General features: G+C 46.9%; 1 protein-coding gene across 2 annotated transcripts in view; it reads right to left on the bottom strand.

Moving 5' to 3' along the window:
* Window positions 1–13,569, bottom strand: part of SLC22A23 (solute carrier family 22 member 23) — a 174,471-nt gene that overhangs the window by 6,449 nt on the left and 154,453 nt on the right. The window contains exons 7-10 of one of the 2 annotated variants that reach the window (XM_039869435.1): window positions 12,078–12,310; window positions 10,374–10,406; window positions 9,028–9,151; window positions 6,621–6,791 (exon numbers count right to left, since the gene is read on the bottom strand). In XM_039869435.1, the coding sequence (XP_039725369.1) occupies window positions 6,621–6,791; window positions 9,028–9,151; window positions 10,374–10,406; window positions 12,078–12,310 (561 nt within the window). The remainder of the gene's footprint in view (window positions 1–6,620; window positions 6,792–9,027; window positions 9,152–10,373; window positions 10,407–12,077; window positions 12,311–13,569) is intronic. The other variant, XM_039869436.1, reaches the window with a different exon arrangement.

Genomic DNA, 13,569 nt, shown 5'->3' with positions numbered 1-13,569 from the left:
AAACCCTTACATTTATGTTCAACTGATTTTCAACAAAGGCAAATTCAATGACGAAAGGATAGTAGTCTTCTTAACAAGTGGTATTAGAACAATTAGATATCCATGTGCAAAAGAATAAAGTTGGACCTTTACTTCACATCATGTACAAAAATGAACTACAAATGGATCATAGACCTAGATGTAAGTGCTAAGACTATAACAGTTCTAGAAGTAAAAACAAGGAAAAAATCTTTGTGACCTCAGGTTAGGAAAAAGATTTCGTATATGACATCAAAAGCAGGATCCAAAAGAGAGAAAAAAAAAAGATCAATTGGACTTTATCAAAATTTAAGAGTTCTGCCCTCCAAAAGACACTCATAAGAAAATGAAAAGACAGGCCATATCCTGGGAGAAAATGTTCACAAGGCATATCTGATAAAGGATATGCCTTTTATATATTGTATCCAGAATATACAAGGAGCTCTTGGTAAGAGAACCCAATTAAAATGGGCCAAAGATTTGAATAGACATTTCTCCAGGAAAACTATACAGACTATAAAATATCCAATAAACACATAAGAAGATGTACAACATTATTAGTCATTAGATAAATGCATATCACAACCACAATGAGATGCTATTTCAAAAAGACACAATAACAAGTGTTGGCGAGGATGTAGAGAAACTAGAACCCTCTTACATTGCTGGTAGGAAAGAAAAATGGTATAGCTACTATGGAAAAGCTTGGCAGTTTCTTTAAAAAGTTGAGTATAAACTTTTTATGATTCAGCAATTCCACTCCTATGAAACATACAACAACATATGTCCTTACAAAAACTTATCAGTGAATGAATGCTCATTGTAGCATTATTCATAACAGCCAAACATTAGATAGGATTCAAATGTCCATTTGTTTCTCCAACTAGAGAAACAAATATGGCACATCAGATACAGTGGAAGAGTATTTAGCGATAAGAAACATGGGTGAATTTTGGAAATATTTTGCTAAGTGATTGTATGATTCCATTTATATGAAATGTCCAAAGGCGGCGAATCTACAGAGACAGAAAGCAGATTAGTGGTTGCCTGGCACTGGGATTGGGAACAGAGGCTGCAGAGGCTGTGGGGGGAACTTCTGAGGAGCAGGAAATGTTCTACAACTGGACTTTGGTGGTGACTGCACTGAACGTCACTGAATTGTAAACTAAAAATGGATGAATTTTATGATGTGTAAATTATACCTCAATGAGGCTGTTAAGAAAACCCCAGAACTGTTCCAGCTGTAGGGGCTGGAGATTCCTGTTGATGTAAATCCCCCAAACTTCTAGCCCAGGGTAGCCACTCAGGCCTCATCTTTTTTTCCTGTGAACTCAGAGACTGGCCAGGCTTCCCTTTCCCTGTCACCGCTGCTGCTCGGGTGGGGGCTTCTGCTCTGCTTTGCCCACTGTGGGACTGAGCAGCAGGTTCCCCTCTCCAGGGCCTTCTCTGAGGCTGTACTGTCATCAGTGTTGGGAGAGAGTCCCCTGCCTTTGCTACCTGCTGTCCTGTTACAACAGGCCCTCTGGCCGACCAGTCCTGGATCGATAGGGTGATATGAGGGTGATAGGGATGAGGGGCACTCAGGCAGGGTGGGTGGTGAAGACAGGCTGGAACACAGCCTTGCAAACATTTTTTCTCAAAGAACAAAACATAAGAACGACAGTGTGTGTGCATGGGTGGGACTATGTGGTCTCCCCGCCCTGTTTTGGCATGTTTCATTAAAAAAAAAAAAAAAAAAAAAAAGACTTTTTAAGTTAGGAGTGGCCTTGTTTGTTTGCAGAGGGTGTCACCTCAGGCACAGTGGGGAGGGTTTCCTCACTTTGTGCTCAGTGATTCTGAGTGAGGACAGGTGGGAAACGGTTCCCCTCCTCCTTTGGTTCCCTGAAGGCTAAGGCCCAGGGCATGGTTGGGACAGGGACATCTCACCAGGCACACTGCCCTGGGGACAAAGCCAGAGCCTGGGAATCCCTAACTTCTCTTTCCTTGTCACCTTCCTGTCCAACCAGTGACCAGCCCTGATGGCTTCCAGTTGGGCCCATCAGATAACACACAGTTCCTGAGGGGTCCCCCTCTTCCTCTCATCTTCTCACCTGCCTTTCGGGTCCGCCCCCTCCCCCTGCACTCTCTCCTTCACTCCTGTGAGGATCTCTCACGCTGGATCTGCTAAGCTCCCTGGGTGTTTCCTGTCCGGTTCTATCCGGTTTCCTCATGTGCTTGTCGAGAGGGAGATGTGGCTTTTCACCTGCGATCCCCATGCCTGGCACAGTTCCCAGCACAAAGGCTTCACTAGCGTTCGCTCAGTTAGATGACTGCCAGGACTGGAGTATTCAGCAGTGAGGGCCGCCCCAGCCTTGAGCAAACCCATCTACACAGGACAGGTCAGAGCGAGCTGCAACAGAGACTCTTCTTGCTACACAGGCGGGAGGTGCGACAGTTAAGAGAACAGGTTCTGGAGCCAGTCAGCCTGCGTCAATTCTGGCTCCACCATCGACCAATTTCACCTCCGTAAGCCTCAGTGAGGATATGTGAAATGGGTGTGAAGAGAGTACGTCAGCCAGGACGGGGCAGCTAGTGTAACTGACGCTGGGGACAGAAAGTGCTGAGTACAGCTTTGCTGCTGTTGTCCATCCAGTTATCTAAGCCCTCTTCCCCTTCTTTGTTGGTTCCACAAAGCAGAAATAGTGATGCATGTCTAACTCCTTTCTTGCTGCATTACTATTAAATAAGTGAGCGGGAGGTGAAGGGATGACAGTGGCAAACAGTGGACTGGTTCAGAGATGATGCTGTCTGTGAGGGCTGGAGAGGAGCCTGATGACAGGATCCGAGCTGAGCAAATTCAAGAACTGAGAGGCTCAAGAGAGGAGGAGCCCAAAGCCTCATGGGCCCAAAGCCTCCTGGGATAACGTGGGGACCCAAAGTTTGGGAGAGAGTCCTGGAACAACTTTGGTCCTTCCTCCTCCTCCCTCTTGGCCCTCTCACCCAAGCCCTGCGCACAATGCCTCCTGAAGCTGCTACACACCCACCACCCTCTCTCCCAGAGACCTCTGCATGGGCTGTGTCATCTGGAATGAAGCCTCACTTCTCCTTGCTATTCTTGTCTGCAAGCACCTCCCTTCTGGACCACTTCCTGCTCCATCCCCTCCCTGGAATCTCTAGTCCCAGGCAGCATCCTAGTACAGGCTGCATATGCTGGCTGCAAAGTGCTCTCAGCCCCACTCTGCCCTTCCCTCCCTCCCTCTGGTGCTCCCACTATTCCCTCAGCACACTTGAGTTATAGTCCAGGCTCACTTGTGTTTGCATATCTGTGTGTGTCTCTAATAGACTTGAGGTTTTCAAGGGCAGGAACCAGGTCTGACTCAGTTTGTTTTTCCTAGCCTCTACCCACACACTGGCTGAGAGCTGGCCAGCATCTGAGTATCTACTCAGCATGGTAGTCAGATTTCTAAGGTGGCCCCAATTATTCTCACCACCCGGTACTCACACTCTTGTACTTTGAATGTGAGCTGGACCTAGTAAGTCACTTTTTACTAATAAAACACAGCAAATATAATGAGATGTCCCTTCATGATTAGGTTATAAGACTGTCACTTGTAGCAGATTTTCTTGCTGGCTTTGATGAAGCAAGCTGCTATGTCGTTGAGGTCCACATGGCAAGGAACTACACTGGCCTCCAGTCAACAGCCAGCAAGGAACTAAGGCCCTCAGTCCAACTGCTGGTGAGGAACTGAATCCTTCTGTTATAGTCTGAATTTTTGTGTCCCCCCAAATTCATATGTTGAATTAGTGTGATGGTATTAGGGGTGTGGCCTTTGGGAGGTGATCAGGTTATAAGGGTAGAGCCCCAATGAATAGAATTAGTGCCCTCATAAAAGGGACCCTGCACCATGTAAAAATGCAGCAAGAAAACTGCCAGCTATGAACCAGGAAGCGGTCCTCCACCAGATACCAAACCTGCTGACACCTCGCCCTTGGACTTCCCCGTCTCCGGAACTGTGAGAAATAACTTTTGGTTGTTTATGACAGCCAGTCTGTGGTGTTCTGTCATTGCAGCCCAAATGGACTAAACACCCACCGATTATTGAATAAGGTTGGAGGCTAGTCTTAACCCAGTTGATTACAGCCTGTGGGAGACCCTGAAGCTCAGGGTCCAGCTAGGCCATGTGGACTCCTGCCCATAGAAACTGTAAGACAATAGCTATGTGTTGTCTGAAGCCACTAAGTTTTGGGGTAATTTGTTACACAGCAATCGATAACTAATACACTCAGTGAGTGACAGAATTCCCTAGCCTTAGCCACAAAGGAGAAAAGAGACAGCCACCTGTCACCCAGGCTGTGATATGTCATTGGTACTATGTATTAAAAAGCTTTTCACCAAAGGAGAGACTGAAGGTGCTATAATAGTCACATTGTTGTGTTACTGGACCATCAAGGGGACACAAATGAGAAACATCAAGTTTTGGGGGAATGTCTCCCAGATACTAACCCCCTTCCGAGGTACAGGGTCCTGGACAACCTTTTAAAGACACTCTGTACCTTTCTGTTAGTATTTGTTCATATGTCTACCATCCTCATTAGTCTATGAACCCTTCAAGGTCAAGGATTATTTCCTAGAACATCAACTGGCACATATAGTTTATGCTTAGTAAATATACTGGCTTCCTAGGTAGGAAGGTCAGCTCACCTGAATGAATGGGACAGGTTAAATATAAATGACCACTAGAAAGAGCAGTGTGGTTGACTCCATCTGTAAAATGGATAATATGAACACCTAAAATAGCCACTTGTATTTTTGATAGTTCTGGCCACTTCAGGAAGCCACAGGATGTTGCAAGGAAATATCAGATACCAAGGATAATGGATGTGTTTCACTGGGCCTTTGATACCAATAAGACATCATTTTTTCTGAAACCTTCCAGATTTCTACCTGACCTTGTTACTAAGTGTGGATGCCACTGACAAGCAGTGAGACTTACCCTGGTTGGTACATGTAAAGACCACACAGGGGTTAATATGCAGGAAGGCAGAGTGCACAGACTCACAAGGAAGAGTGAGCATGGATCCACAGTTAAAGGAGCAGTGCTCAGCGCCGGACAAAATTCTCCATCATGCCAAATAAACTCTCATATTGATATGTTAATACATCATGTCACATGAAATGAAATATATTTGATTTTTGGTAGGATTAGATGGATCATTAGAAACGTGCCTACATATATATAAATATATATACATATGCGTATATAATGTCCAAAATATCTTTATATATTTTTTCCATGAAAGCAATCTTCTATTTGGTTTTCTATCAATCTTACTTATTCAGTAAGATTAGAAATAATTTGGCAGAATTTGGTATGCCGTTTTGCGTTTTCTTTTTGCAATCTCACTTTAGAGAATGGGATCATTTACATGCTTAGTTTTAAGGTGATAGCTTCATTTTCCTCCCCACAAATGCTGATTTTGTACACTTTTCTGCTTCTCTAAATTGTCACTAGAGGGCAGCATAGGCCCATGTTTAAATATCACAATGGTCAGAGGTCTCAATTACAGAGGAAAGATAATGGAGAAGGGGCAAGTTTTGCCTCAGCTTTAGGAGCACAAAAATTTTAACGTCCACTGGATATCTTTGTTTTACTAGTAATACTATCTAAATTACTTTAAGGTAGAAAGACCCATAGACAGGGAGACTTCTTATTGGAAGTAGCAAATGAATTAAGAATTCCAGAATCTTCAAATCATTCTAAGTTAAACATGTGAATCCCAGCATCTTGCATTTAAGCACAAGAAACACATCCCCCATTTTTCACTTCCTCTTTTATATTATTTAGTTTGTATTTACTAGATTTCTGTGAAGTCAAGGATGAACAAATAATTTGTGTCAATTTTTACAGAAAGAAATATAATTGCCAGAACTATTCAGGCAGGACTAATGATAGCAATATTCATTTACTGAGGCCAGACCCTTTACATATACTTTCTCTTACTCCATCGTCACCACCACATAAGATGGTCAGGAGTAGTCCCCATCGTCCTCTTTCCTTCATGCTAAAGGCCACATCCTCTGCACTTCGGTTGCCCCTCATCCTGCTGTTTAACTGTCAATGTGCGCATCTCACCTCCTTGGCTTCTTGTCACTCACTGAGCATTTGTTGTGTGTGTGTGTGTGTGTGTGTGTGTGTGTGTGTGTATTAAATAGACTCCAGATGTCACATTACACATAGGCCATCTTTGTCCTTGGTGCCTTTCTTGAGGCAACTTTAGAACAGAGGATATCGGGGTGCAGTTTCTAGTCCTAAGGTGGGAACAGGGAGGAGTTATTGAGAAGGAAGGTCTCAAGAAGGCAAGTTCCAAGAAAAGTTTCTAGAAGAGAGGGGCGGGACAGCCTGAGGGGGAGCGGAGCAAGAGACAACACCAGGAGGGAGAGGATGCGCACAGACACAGACGGAGAGTAGGGGGTTAACAGCCAAGGCCCAGAGTGCTGAGGGAACCTGTGAGGAGCTGTGGGGAAATGAAGTGGGCTTGTTGTTGTCACCAGAGCCTGCCTCCTCTTACCCAACCCCTTTGTGAGAGGACAAGAAGACAGTGAAGGCCTGAGGGGCTCCCACCTGCAGCTTATGGCTGGACACTGGATAGTCATGATGATTTGCCACAAAAAAGCCACCAACTGCTTCTGGATCAACCAGGACCCCTGCCGCTTCTGTCCAAGCCAAAGGGGAGAGGGTGTGGCAGACACAGCGTCCTTCCCAATCCGCCTGCAGTCACCCAGCTCCTGAAGCCTGAGAAGGGAATTTCAGAAGAACCTGTTGCTTGGCTGATGATAAATGAATGACACTGAATGACACCTGGATAGGCCTGTGTGGAAGAGAAGTGCTTCTCTGCAATGGAAAGTCTGGATGGAATCTTACGAAACCAGTATGAATTCTGGTGAGTCGCTGTCATTCTTGGACAATAGAGTTCTACGAGTTTTTGTGCAGAAAGGTTTTTATCCTCCTATTTGCAGGTAGTCAAACCTGGCAGCTTAACCTGTGCTACTGTTCTTATTTAGAAGGTGTGTTTTTAAAACGAAATTGTAGAAAAAGGCTCGTTTTGTATTAAGAAAAATGAAGCTCACGGACCCCAAGCCTACCATCTTAGCTTATCCCGGATTTATCTGCGTTAAGTGGGGCAAGGATAAGAAAGCCACTGCCGTCCTCGGGTCTCTGTGGGAACTGTCCCTGAGTGTGTAGGTAAGAAGAGGGGCCTTCTGAAAGAAAGGGCGCGAAGAGTGGTTCATCAGTAACATCAGAAATTCTTCCATCCTGGCCGGGAGACTCCCCTTTGGACTGAATTTCCTTTCATCCTCTGCAAATACAAAAACATCTCCAAGGGGCCAATATTTTTTCTAGTTCTTCATCTTGGCAAGCTGAATTGAGAACATATTTGTTGAATTTCTATTCCCAAATCATCTTTCCAGCTTGCATCAAAGAGGAAAAGGATATGCATTTCCTTCAGTTTAGCTCTGTAAGTTAAACCTCACAATGAACAATGAGGTCTACCCACTAACTACCACAGTGAAGGGGTGGCCACCCCCAGAGAAAGATGCACAATCACACAAAGGCTGCCAGTGGCCTACGGAAAGCCAGAGATCTAACCTTGCCTTCTGCTCTATTGAAAGAATCCTCTTTGCTGTAGTCTCTTGTAAACGAAGGAAGTTTAGGTAAAGAAAAGACAGAGGGACCTGCTGTCTGCCTAAGGCATTTTGCAGCTTCCAGCATGAAATAAACTTCAGGCTGGGCACTTGGCACTTAATTGTTTTTTTCTTAAATATACAATTCCTTGGCGCTTTATTCCATCAGTACCGAGTCACCTTCAGGTTTGGCACGAGTTGTAAAAATCCCGGAGAATGAATCAAAATGAGGTCATGTGAAAATTCTATTGTCAGCAGACTACTGAGAAGTGTGGGAAGGAAGAGTCCATGAACCTGCCGGCCTTCTCCCAGTCCTTCCCAGCACCCTCGGGGCTAAAATAATTAATCTGCACAAATCCTACCCTGAACTGTATTGGCCCTCTACTTGTTTTCCCATGTGGGAAGGCAAGGGTAGAAAGGGTGTCGTCATGCTGACTTCTGGGTTTTATCTTGCAGCTGAATAATTGTCCATCTTCACAATTTATATTTTAAAAAAGCATGTGTTAGAAATGCTAATGATATTCCCATACAAAGACCAAAGTAAAACAAGGTGAACTATTCCGTAATCCACACACTGTAATTACCAGGAAACATGACTTTGCAGTTAAGTGTAAGATAAAACAGTCTGTAGCTCTTCCCCTATCCACCCGCCCTGTACCTCTACTCATGGACAGCACCAGAAAGGATCAAACCTCATTTCATGAACTAAAATGAAAGGAGCTAAGCACAAGTTAACACCACCTCTCAGTAAAGTATGAAATAATCACAGACTCCGCCAAGGCTCTGTCTGTGTTGTCTTGCTTACTGTTGGCCTACTTCCCGGCACATAGTGGGTTCACGATAAATATTTGTTAAAGAAATCAGAGATATAACTTGCTGGGCTTTCTTTCTGTGAGGCTTTTCTTTGGACTAGTGACATCAACTTCTCAAGCCAGTAAAAAAAAAAAAAAATAAGGCCCTTCCTACTTCACTTTATTTTGAAGTCTCTTAGAAGAGTTGACAGCATTTGATTTCAGTTGAAGTATGGGTACAAGTTATCTACTGACTTCTCTCTTTTTCCAGTCATTGCCATGTTTCCTGTACGCCAGAAAGTTCCCTGTGCTCCATTCCTCTGACTCCTGCCTGGATAGAATGCAGAGTCAAGTTCTCACCTGACTCTCAGTTGCCTCGGGGTCAGGGTGGAGCACCCTGTCTTAAAGCTCACATGCTCAGTGCATGCATCATCCCTGTCCAGAGGCCAGGGCAGGACAACGCTGATGTTGGTTAATTCCCCGGGAGCCTTGCTAAACAGGCAGCCCTTCCTGGATCCTAAGAACACATCCTGTGGGGTGTCTCCCATTACGCACCTTATTACCGTGGGCGTGATCTCTGCACAGAAGAACACACTGAGGCTTCCTACTGCATGGGAGGCAAACATGCCCACGATGGAAAACGTGATGGAGAATTTGTCCTTGACACTGTCACTCATACCTGAAGGAGAATGAGAAGGGGATGGTGAAGGGTGGGCAGAGGGAAGGGAAAAGGAAGCTGGTAAGGCCAGGGCAGAGAGAGCAGGGGGAGAGGGGAGGAGGGAGGCCTGGGACCTGCAAAGGGTCTCACCTCTTCCCCACTCTCCAGCGTGAGGTGCAGACTAGGGTGCTCAGTTCCCTCTGGAGATGGAGGAGCACCTCCAGGCCTAGGAGGCCAGACCCTCTTGGCAGAAGAATTTGCCTGGGTTCCTGTGAGTCCTTTGTGGGTCTAGAATGCTGGAGCACATGCTGACTCTCCCAGAACTCCGTAGGCCAAGAGCCAGCCAGGCAAGAAAAGTGGCTGGTGGTCTCCTGCCCCAGCCTTCCATGTTGGCTTCAGAGGAAGGCCTCAGCACTCCAGAGAGCCCTGGCCATTTGGGCCTCAGGTTTTCCCAGTCCAATACATAGGACACGGTATCTTAGGCTTGAATTAAGGGAACAAAAACTCAAATAACCCAAATAGGAGAATTTACGGGCCTGGAGGTAAAGGGCTCTACCAACCCGAGCATCTTGCAAATGGCACAAGAGTCTGACCTCACGCCACGGTGGTGTCTAGCGTGGAGCAACAGCATGCGGTTGAGGGTGGGGGGGTCATACATTTGGAGCACAGTTAAGGTCCCTGCAAGGCTGCACCAGGACCTCAGGGCTCTCACTATGGAGGGCCTTGGTGGCATAGGCTAGGATCAGGCCAGGCATATATGACCAGCAGCACTGAAGTGCACAGCAGTGACTCTGCTGTCCCCACGGCGGAGAGCAGCGAGCTTGTGTGATTCGCAAGAGGGGACAGCAGCTTTCCCTGGCAGCACGGTCAGTTAGGCCTCCAACACTCCTGGGCTTTCTGATCCCGTTCAGGCACTGTCCATAGACAAACTGCTCACTGTGGGCAGCAGCCAAGGGCCCATGCTGACTGCCGGTGCCAGGGGAAGAGGTGAGGGCATGCATAAAAGCTGAGTGCAAACGGGGGAACGAGCCGCTCTTTCTAGAGGCAAGAGGGGGTAAAGAACACAAATGTATGCTTATAGTGTCCAACCTACGGCCAACTTCAGCTGCAACTCTTGGAGAGTAAGGGGGAGGAAGAGAAAGAGAGGAGAGGGAAACCACAGGTCCGTGAGTGTTTATGAAAATGCCCGTTTGGATGCAATACAAAGAAGACGACATGCACGGCATGAGCATCTGGGGCTCACCTGAGTCTGGATGCTGGCTGTATTTTCCAATCACTGGACCACAGAGATGACGGCATCCATACGGAAGAAGACGAAGAAAGTGGGGAAAAAAGGGACAAAGCAAGCATGTTAGGTATGAAGAGACTACTGTGTGTTTCCGTGTGATTGCTTTTCAGAGAATTCCTTCCAGGTTTGGGACCAGAGTGCGAGAGAGACGGAAAAGACTTATGGGGGCACTCCTGGGCACTGGCATTAGCAATTGACTCAAAGAGCATTTTGTTCTGAAAGGCAGGCTATCTCCCACTGGTCTCAGATCCTGGGGAGAAAACTGACCCCTTCAGAACAGAGTCTAGCACACCTCCCGACCTCAAGCCAAAGGGTTAATTTCATTGTGTATAAAATTATTCACCGCTCATTTGTGCTCAAGGGAGCATTAAGTGCTGCGGGGGCAGACCTGCCAGGTGGCATTTCTTGTGCTCTTGAGCTCTGATCCTCACATCTACTTGTCCTTTGCATAAAGTTCCCATGGCATTCCTGCTCAGGGACAAAGAGCACTGTGACAGTCCCAGGGGCTGCTGCCCCGCTGCACGTCCACTCGAACTGTGTGAGCTCAGAGAGGCCCCACTGGGGATGGTCAGGAGAGAGTCACCATGTATCGGGGAAAGTCACCACTTTATCCGTTTCCTTGTCAGTCACAGCCGAAACGAAGACCAGTCTCCCAGCAAGATGCAGAATACACAAGAACTTGCCCAAGTTAGAAACATGGCTCCTGGGGCTGAAACCAGTCACTCTATAATCCAGTTTGTACAATAAGGCTGAGAAAGTTATGAGTCTTTTCTTTCTCTTACTTCTGTTCAGGATGCTGACTTGTACCTCAGACACATCATGCAAACCTGAAATACTAGAAGGCTTTTTGTTTTTTCAGTGCCTCTGATCTAGGTGCAACTGGACGGTCACCAAGCCCAATCCCCAAAGCTTAGGTTAGCTCTCCTTGTGCAGGAGGGACTGATAAGTGGCATCTGTGTCCCCGCAGTGTCCGAGCCTGTCCCAGGAGGACCGTACCTGGGTGAGAAGAGGGCTCAGCTGCCCTGCTCACTCATGTCTCGCTGTGGGCAGGTCAGGGAAATGCCTGCTGCTTTTTCCATGCACGGAGGTGGGTGTTTGTGCACGAGGAACTGTCCTGATCTTGCCTATTATAGCTGGAGGGGCTACATGGATTCCTTAGCTTTTCTTTAAATTATTTTAAACATTTATTGAGAAATCCTTTGCCCCAAAGACAAGCTGATGAGCTTGGGAACGTTTAAGATAAAGCAGTGTCCCAATGCAAGAGCGTCAAAATTTATTTATTTCCCCTTTAATATCACAGGAAAGAAACAAATCCTCTGTTCTTCTCTGTCATGTGATGTATCACAAAGAGATAGTACGGCCATTAGTGAAGCCACATCCACCAGGACCCTGAGGGCCTTGCATGCCCAGAGTCACTGCAGCCAGGAAGGCTCTGAGTTGGAGCTCCAGGGTTGGGGTGGGGGACGGGGAGGAAAGGCAGTCACTGTGCACATTCCAATTACAGCTCTCCTTCCCCACACTGCTCTCTTCAAGCTGTTGATTTTGGAATAACAGCTAACTGAAAACTGGTCTCAAGTCTCACCCAGCCCTTTCCAATACCCTTTGTTGTATGCCGGCCCCCTCCACCAGGCCCCCCTACAGACCTTCCCCCACACTCACGGTTGAGGAGCCCGAGCTGCAGGAGCGAGGCCAGGGCAGTGAGGATCATGAAGAACAGCAGCCCTCCCCTGCGCCCCAGGAACCTGACCACCACACACATGGCCAGGCAGGATGCCAGGGCGATGCTGGCCATGGTGTAATAGTCAGCGTAGAAGTTCTCGAGGGGTGGCACCTTAACCTCGTGGCCCATCATGCTCCTCGCGAAGCAGTGGTGGATTCCGTACCCTGTCAACCTGTGGGAGACACACCATGTGTCAACTCATTTAATCCCACATTGATACCATAAGAGCTATTGTCAGACCCACTTCACAGATGGGCAGACAGGCTTAGGGAGGTTAAATGGCTTGCATAAAGTTACTCAGCTGGCAAGTGACATCTTCCAAGACACACTACCTATCTGTGTCTCCACCTCTTCCTTGGCACTCAGGGTTCTGGAAACTTGGGGATCCATCCAAGTCGAGAACTACTTACTCAGCCCTTTCCTGTTGCTACTTGACAAAGGCACCCTGAAGAAGCCAGTAGGAAGTCTGGCCAAACAGTGGAGACTTGGTTTCAATTCTCAATTTACTGCCGTTTTCCTCCACTGCCCCTGGTTGAGCCTCACTACTGCCCGACAGGATCACAGAAACCTGCTGGAAAACGTGTGTCCTAATTGTTACAGACAGATGTCTACATTGGGAAAGAGGAATAAATACGTGTCCGTGCACACTCAGGGAGGCTGAGCCATGACGACGCATACCATGTGGGCTCTCTCCAGGGCTCAGAAGGGCCTTTTGGGACGTGGCCGTGTGTGAACCCATTCGTTATGTCAGGGCTCAGAGTCCATCTAGAGCTAAAACTTCCCTTCTCTCTCAACCACCCTTGTGTATTTTCATCTAACCTTGAGAATGTGTTGAGGTCAACTCAACAGACTGCCATCCCCCACGGCAGGAAGCTTCCCTTTGCCAAAAAAATGCATTTTTACTTGGGATATATTCAGCAGAGGACCCAGCTCCCATGTGCTATCCTTTCATAATCTAGCAATTGATGAGAGTCAGTTAGTCTCCTGGGATCCCCGATGACTGTCTCTTCCTGGCCTACTGAGGTCTCGGGGAAATCTTCCCTCTTTTTCTTCTGGTAAAAAGGAAATCCTCTAACCACAAAAAAATTTTAAGATGACAAAATGGATCCCCCTGCCCCAACAGGAGTCACTAAAATGGAAACTTGTCATCTCGTCTTTGTTACATTTTGTGTTTTTTCCAAAATAAAACTTGGAAAAGTCACTCCATTCTTAACAGTCCCATTGGCCTAGCCAGTGTCTGCCCAAGATGGTACAGTTGTGTGGCAGCTGTGCCTGTAGCCAACTCTGGGCCAGGAGGCTAAGGCCTGAAATCTCAGGCCCTGACCAACTGTGTGGACGTGGCTGGTCATTCCCTTGCCTGGGCTTTGGTTTCTTCACCTGTAGGACAAAGGTGTTAAGTTAAAGCTGAGCTCTCCTGTCACTTTGTTAGTA

This window comes from Pteropus medius, unplaced genomic scaffold (genome assembly GCF_902729225.1).
Source record: "Pteropus medius unplaced genomic scaffold, Ma_sr-lr_union100, whole genome shotgun sequence".
Lineage (NCBI taxonomy): Eukaryota > Metazoa > Chordata > Mammalia > Chiroptera > Pteropodidae > Pteropus > Pteropus medius.
Note: the sequence above shows the minus strand (reverse complement) of the source record. Positions and strands in the feature narration are given on the sequence as shown.